Raw genomic sequence first — 7607 nt, 5'->3', positions numbered from 1 at the left:
GTATAAAATCCGATATAATAATCCGAATTAAAAAATTCGGCCCGAAAGCTCAACCTGGGTGTCTAAAAAATATATCTGCACCGAATCCAGGCATTGCCATACCTAAGTTCGGATCCAAGCATTGCCATTCCCAAGCCCGGACCCAGGTTTTGCCAACCCTTGCCACATCAATTAGGATTCAAATTGGGACTTAGATATTGACGTACGTAGCATTGCTCTTTCAATTGTCCATATATATTCACGAGCGTTTACTTAATGTATTGATCAATGTCTCTTTCGATCGTGAGGATTCGTATTCATAAAATTCAAAAAGCAATGCATGTGATTATCGTGAGCAAGTTCTCATTGAACTGATGATGCATTGACAAACCACGGAATCGAACTAATGGAGTCAAATTTGGCAACCAAATTTTACTATATAAGGGTCTTAGCTAGTTACCGAGGAGCTGCATCTAATAAGAGCAACCGAGATCTAGAGCAACAAGGCAGGCACTGAAAAGTAAGCAAAACTAGTGATAAAACTTTTCTTAGTTACAGTTATATGTGTATAATGTATTTAACTTTTGATGTTTTAATAATGAACAGGTACTACTAATAAGAAGTCTACAAACGGTTGCGAAAGTAGCAAAGCCTAAAATGGAAAGGGCACTAGAAGTACTAGTACGGGCCAGAGAAAGCATCAAACCAGCTTACCCAACTCCTGAACACCTGAGAAATTTTAAACTTTCCCTCATGGACCAGATTAATTTTCCGGTCTATGTGAGCACCATTTTTCTGTACAAAGCAGACGGTAATGTGAAAGCTGACCAGATTTCGCAACGTCTCAAGTCATCCCTATCAAAAACTCTCACAAAATTCTACCCACTTGCTGGGAGGGTCAAAGACGATTTCTCAATTGAATGTAACGACGAAGGGGCTGAGTATGTTGAAGCTTTTGCAAACGGCTTTTTGTTTGAATACCTACAAAAGCCTGATCAGAATCTATTACGGGATTTTCACCCGTTTAACTACGCAGAATCTCCAGTAGCAAGCAACGGGGGTCCAATGATGCGCATACAAGCAACTTTTTTCAAATGCGGGGGACTGGCAATCACAGTTTGCACTTGTCACAAGCTCATTGATGGAGTCTCGTTAGGTATATTTGTTAACAGCTGGACCACCACAGCTCGTGCAGGTAATAAGGAAGTGGTTCCTAGATTTGTTGCATCAACGATTTTTCCGGCAAGTGAATCCTTCGTGCCCTTACCTTTACATATTTCACCAGTCCAAGCAAACAGGTTTGTATTTGATACAAAGAAAATTGACCGACTCAGGGCTGAAGTTTCAAGTGCAAGCGTGCCTAGACCATCACGCGTCGAGGCACTGACTGCACTTATTTGGAAGTGTGCAAGGGCTGCGTCAAGATCAAACCTCGGGTATTCAAGACCTTCTTTGTCAGCACACGCGATAAACGTGCGTGCCGTGGCCGAGCCGCCCTTGCCTGACAACTCTGTGGGCAACTCCGTCGCGTATCTGATGGCGCAGGCGAGTGAAAAGGAAATTGAAACACTACAAGACTTGGTTTGTTCATTAAGGAAAGCAAAGGCAGAATTTAGACGAAACGGTCTCAAAACCTTGCTAGAAAACAAGAGTATATTCGATATTCCGGAGTCAATTAAAGACAAGTTTGAAAAAGATGAGATCGATTTCTACACTTTCTCCAGTATTGTTAACTTTCCATATTATGAAGCAGCAGATTTTGGATGGGGAAAGCCAGTGCACCTGACTTTTCCAAATTATTTGGTGTCAAACTTGATTATGCTAATGGACACAAACGATGGTAAGGGAATAGAAGTATTGGTGACTCTGAGCCCCGAAGACATGGCCTTTTTTGAACGTGACCAAGAACTGCTTGCATTTGCTACTACAAATCCATCAGTACTTGGATATACGAACACGAGCAAACTATAAGATGCCCGTCCGCTTATTTAGCCACTTCGACTATATTAAAGTCTTATGTTTATGTAATTGTTTATTAATTAAAATAAGAAATTAGATATTTGTGCATGCCTCAAATGGTAGTTCTTTCTACTATTGAGCCTATCTTGCACAAATTTATTTAAAACGCTAGTGAAATTGGACATGAGATCAAGCCGACAACCATTTCAAGAAAAGAACAGTAAAACCAAATTTCACAAAAGCCGCCCATGTACGTGCATATCCTATTAATTTAGTTGCAAGTAAATTAACTATTAATTTATATAGTATTTGAGTACAATAAAAAAATAAGATTTTTTTTTTATAATATATGATCGTCTAAATTTATCGAATTGTTAATTTAGCATACTAGTCCTAAAATTTCAAAAATTATTATTTAATTAATATTATTGATTTATTTTTTATATTCATGTATCAATATTTAAATATTTATTATTATACGAGGAGTAATGAACAAGCCTAGAGATAATGACTTGAAAGAATGGTTAGTGATTCTCAAAATGGATATTCTCCATAAATATTAACAATATATGCCGTAAAGAAAAGAACAATAGTTTCTAATTAAATAAAAAGTATATTAAAATATGGGTGGTGATATTTTCATTTCTCAAATTGTGCATACGCACCATACTTTAAAATATAATTATAAAAAATTCAAACCACTTTTAATAATTTCAGATAAGAAAATTTCAAGCAATTAACTAATTAAAATTTCCTTATATATATATATATATATATATATATATATATATATATATATATAATCATTCTCTTATGTGGAAGTGATTCACTATTACACCACTGGTTTAATAGAAAAATTAGAATCTATATAGTGTAATAACGAATCTACACGAAATCTGACTTTAGAAATCCACACCTAAGAATTATTTTATATATAGATAGGGAGGGTTATTTCAACATAAATTTTTTATCCAAAACTTTAACGTAAATTTTACTAGTGAAGATAGTAGTAAAATTTCTTAAATTTTACTCCAATTGTGACAAAGATAGTAATTGACCTTTCGTTGTCGTTTAAAATATCAATTATGCCCTTGCTTTGGGAAATTTTTTTGCAAGATTCATTATACATATTTGAACTTGTAAAATACGAATAGAACTCTGAACAGATAAAATGAATTTTACCCTTGAATATAGAATACTGATTCCCTAATATTATAGTTAATACCTGTTTATGCTGCCAACCATGAAGATGTTTTATTATGGAAATTGAGAAAATAGTCTTTTTGTCAAGGGCGTTACTGATATTTGATAGATGTGTGTAAGAGTTCAGCTATTCAAATGGATAAATTTATTTATTAAATCATTTTTCTTGATAAACTCTTTATAAATTTCAAAGAAGGGCATAATTGGTATATTAAAGTTCAACATAGAAAAATAATAAAATGTAAGATTTTATGATTATTTAGTAGTAAAATGTTAATAATACTTATTGCGCCCGGATGTTATTTCCTAATTACTATTTTACTAGTAAAAAAATATTATTATTTTTCATAATTTTTGTAACGCTTTCATTTATAAGCAGTGCATAGTTTTGGGGGAAAAGAGTTGAACTATCAAAAGAAAAAAAAAATTGTCATCATCGGATAATTAATTGATTTATTTATAAAGCTTATGAACACGTCATGTCTATTTCAGCCGACCCCCTTTTTTTTTTATAGAAATATTTGCATATTTAAGTAGAGTTCAATAAAATCAAAAAATATAAACAAGTGTGGAAAGAAATGAACACATTACTCAAAAACTTATATCCTTATTTTTTTTAATCCTTACGTGCATTTATTGAAAGTTTGTTAATAATAAGAATAAAAATAGATCTTTTTTCATGAAAGAAGATTATTCTCCTATGAATTGACCATCATCAAATCACTCTTTATTTTTAAAATTTTCAATTTATTCTATTTTTGTTAAGAAGACCAAAAGAAAGATCATCAACCTACCTCCATCTTTTCTTTATCCTTTACACAAAAAATAGGATAACTTGAGATTTTAAAAAATAAAGGGATGATTTGAAGATAGTCAATTCAAGAGGGAAATAGTCTAAAATTTACCCACTCTTGAATTGGTTAATTTCAAATTGTCCATTTATTTTTTAAAATCTCAAATTATCTCTCATTCAAAAGATTAAAAAAGGGGTATGTTGATGATTTTGTTTTTTTTTTTAATTTTCGTTACAAAAAGTGAAGGTAAATTAAGGTGTTTAAAAATAAGGAGGTGATTTGAATTCAAATCACGAGTCGTAATCTAAAATCAACCCTTAAAGTAAAAAAAAATGAAAAACAAAACAAGATTTGGAAAAATCATGCATCACGGAAAATTATTTATTTATTATTGTCAAATGAGCTTCTCCAACTTCAACGTTATGACTTTTAAGCACATAGTGGCCGACTCCTTCGTTGATGAGGTCATTTGGAAAATTAGTGGTTCCGTAATCATTTTCTTTTTCTTTTGCCTAATTAAAGAAAAATGAAAGGGAGCATTGTTTGAGCTTTTTAAAAGAGAAATATACATAAATAATTGATGTTAGCAGTCAAGATTATGTTAGAGTTATTGTACTTTTGTTTACAAGATTATGTTAAGAGTTATTGTACTTTTCTTTCTTACGAGCATCAGAGAGAAATTTTGTTCTATTGCTAAGGTTTAGGGTAAAGGATACCAATATTCCTAAGGTTTGAGAAAATTGAGACATCAAGACCCTTTTTTTTATTATAATAATCTTTGAATATGGTAATTAGAACATTGATTTTAAAATTTTTGTAAATAATATTAATATAATATAATCTATTCAATGGATTAATAATATTAAATTATTTTTAACACTTAAAATAATATTAAAATTTTAAATTATTATATTTATTTTGATAATGTATTTATATTTATGGGTTAAATAGATTTGACGATTAATAAAAATATCTCCCCGTTAATAATACTAAAATTATTTTTTACATAATACTAAAAATAATTTTAACTTTAATTAATTTCTTTTGATATTATGCTTCTATTTGTTAAAAATTAGTTTAATATAATAAAATATGTCTAATAAATTGTAAAAATGCTATATTTCTATGTATTATAAATTTTGGGGTTAGTTTTTTAGGTTTATAAAGTTAAAGAGTATTATAATAAAAAAGGGGTCTTGATATTTTTTATTGAAAACTCTGGAGACTTTTGAGTATTTCTCTAAATATTAGAGGTATAGGTGTCCTTTTCCCAAAGGGTCGTAACATTTCATTCTAACTCTTCAATTTATCTACATGAACAAATCAGTATATATTGATTTGATTATACAATCTCATTAGAAGCTGTTCTATTTCACCAAATTCTAAGAGTCGTAAAGCTTTTAAATTATTCATCCTTATATAGTTCTCTATAATATCACAGTCTGGCGCTGCTAACTAATAGTGGACCTAAAAATAATTTTGCATAACTCCCATTTATTTGATAGTCAACAACTGAGTCATATAAACAATTAATTTTAAATTGATGTAAGTTATAGATGTTGTACATGTAGCAATATTACAATTTATATATTAATTATGATATTACCCAAATATTCTTTATGAATTTTAAATGTTTATATTGGGTGGCGAAATAAAGACATAATGGAGAAACAAGATAGTTTAGTAATGGCGAATTCAAGAACTCCTGCCGAGAAGCCAACGACTTATTATTTTGCACAGTCTTGATTTTCGGCTCCGAAAACAATTTCCAGAAAAGGTCTGTTTTTGTAATTTGTTTTGAAATTCTTTTAATGTATCTACATACTGTACATAATTAGGATTAATTATTATAAATTTTGTTTATCAACCACCAATCATCCACTTGAATTTTACTTTAAATATAAATTATAAGGTACCACAAATTTTTTTTTTTAAATAATAGAAGCAAAGAGAATTTTTCTGATAGACGAGTGCACAACACTACTAGAAAAATGGGCTACCATGACACAGAATATATGTCATCCGACCCTCTTTGTGACAGAGTTTCTATATGTCATTGTAGCCCCTATCATAAATCCGTGACAGTAATTTATCTATCACAGGAGTATGTGACAGCTTATAGCTATCACAAATGTATCACAACAAAAGCGATGTCGTTTTAATATTTTAGTGGTAAATTTGTTTTATTGTGAAAAAACTTTTGGTGGGTATATGAATTCAATTTTAAATTATGGCAGGTAATTATGTGTCGCATCTTTATGATGCTAATATGGTGTCACGATGAGAATTTTTTTAAATAATAATATTATTAAAATAATTTTTAATATTTTTAAATCAGAAATTTTTAATATTTTTAAATCAGAAATTTTTAATATTTTTAAATTAGAAAATAATTTTTAATAATTTAAATAATATTTTTAATATAATTATTTTATAATTTTATAAATTCCATTGAAATTTAAAAATCAAAATATGTATAAAACCAATACATGCAAATTATCTCAACAATATCATCAAAACATCACTAAATCATCACTTGAAATAACCATAACATTGTCAAAACATCATCTATTCAATTATCACAAATCTACATCCCAACACTACCATCTGGATCATTACCAACGTACAAAAACATAACAACACTATATATCATCTGAAACACTACCAAGCTGATCAAGATTCACTACTACTTAAACTTTATCAAACAATATCAGCATGCAAATTTCACTACCACTTAGACTTTATCAAGATTCACTATCATCTGGAACACTACCAGCATACAAAATTCACTACCACTTAGACTTTATCAAACAATATCATCATCAACTCAACTGCTTATACTATCAACTCATACACAAAGGAAGCATACTCGAGACACACTTAATCAAGCTCACTTTGAGTGTATTCACATTTCCCTTTAAATTGTCAAATGATGATCACATGTCAGACTAAAGTAAACTATATATAGTTAAAAGTATTAAGTGAAGTAATCCAACAATGCATCTGAAAGAATGTGTACTTACATCATGGAGAAGTAAACTCGGGTCTGCAATTATGTCTTTCATAAACCTCAGCACATAGTATCCACACTCAGTACTCCCTAGTTGATTTGGGGACTATATCATCAACAGAATAATCATTAACACATATGCATATGAATTCTTTCAAGTGATTAAATATTAACAAGTCATGCACTGCCAAAAAAAAAAGAAAAAAGAAAGTCATGATTGCTTACCAAAACTTTTGTGATCTGTGGTTTCACCTTTTTTTTACTAGTCATCGCAACATGCATTGATATCCCACTACATTATAATACATGCAGTTAGTAAATAAACATGATATATATACAATATAACCATACTTGGTAACTATGTCCTTCAGGTCACTATCGTCACCCAAATCGTTGTTCGTTGAATCCAGATAAAATGCTTGCTTTGTCGTCATATCAATTACAATCAACACCCAATGGAAACTATTACACAAAGAAATTGAAATTATGAATCAATTTTAGTAAATGATAATCAATATAAAGTAAATAGAACTGTACCCAAGGTTATAGGGCATGAAAATCATTTGCCCTTTGTTTGCTTTGTTCAACCGTTCGGCAACAAATTGTGCCCTTTTTACCCTTGTAGCAAAGGCATCCTTATCATGGGCTGATGATACGAGTCC

The 7607-nt window shown here is 30.2% G+C and overlaps 1 protein-coding gene across 1 annotated transcript; it reads left to right on the top strand.

Annotated features, from left to right (window-relative positions):
• Positions 1 to 372: 372 nt before the first annotated feature.
• On the top strand, positions 373 to 2065 carry LOC102623911 (acylsugar acyltransferase 3-like). The gene is made up of 2 exons (XM_006493456.3): positions 373 to 499; positions 586 to 2065. Exon 2 carries the CDS (start codon positions 637 to 639, stop codon positions 1948 to 1950), a length of 1314 nt encoding a protein of 437 aa, XP_006493519.2. The 5' UTR covers positions 373 to 499; positions 586 to 636; the 3' UTR covers positions 1951 to 2065.
• Positions 2066 to 7607: the final 5542 nt, after the last annotated feature.

Source organism: Citrus sinensis, chromosome 5, assembly GCF_022201045.2.
Source record: "Citrus sinensis cultivar Valencia sweet orange chromosome 5, DVS_A1.0, whole genome shotgun sequence".
Lineage (NCBI taxonomy): Eukaryota > Viridiplantae > Streptophyta > Magnoliopsida > Sapindales > Rutaceae > Citrus > Citrus sinensis.
This window is presented reverse-complemented; position numbering and strand designations above follow the sequence as displayed.

What these genes read in the sequence shown, in the direction of transcription:
- LOC102623911 (XM_006493456.3), top strand. Translation starts at nt 637, where the DNA reads ATGGAAAGGGCACTAGAAGTACTAGTACGGGCCAGAGAAAGCATCAAA.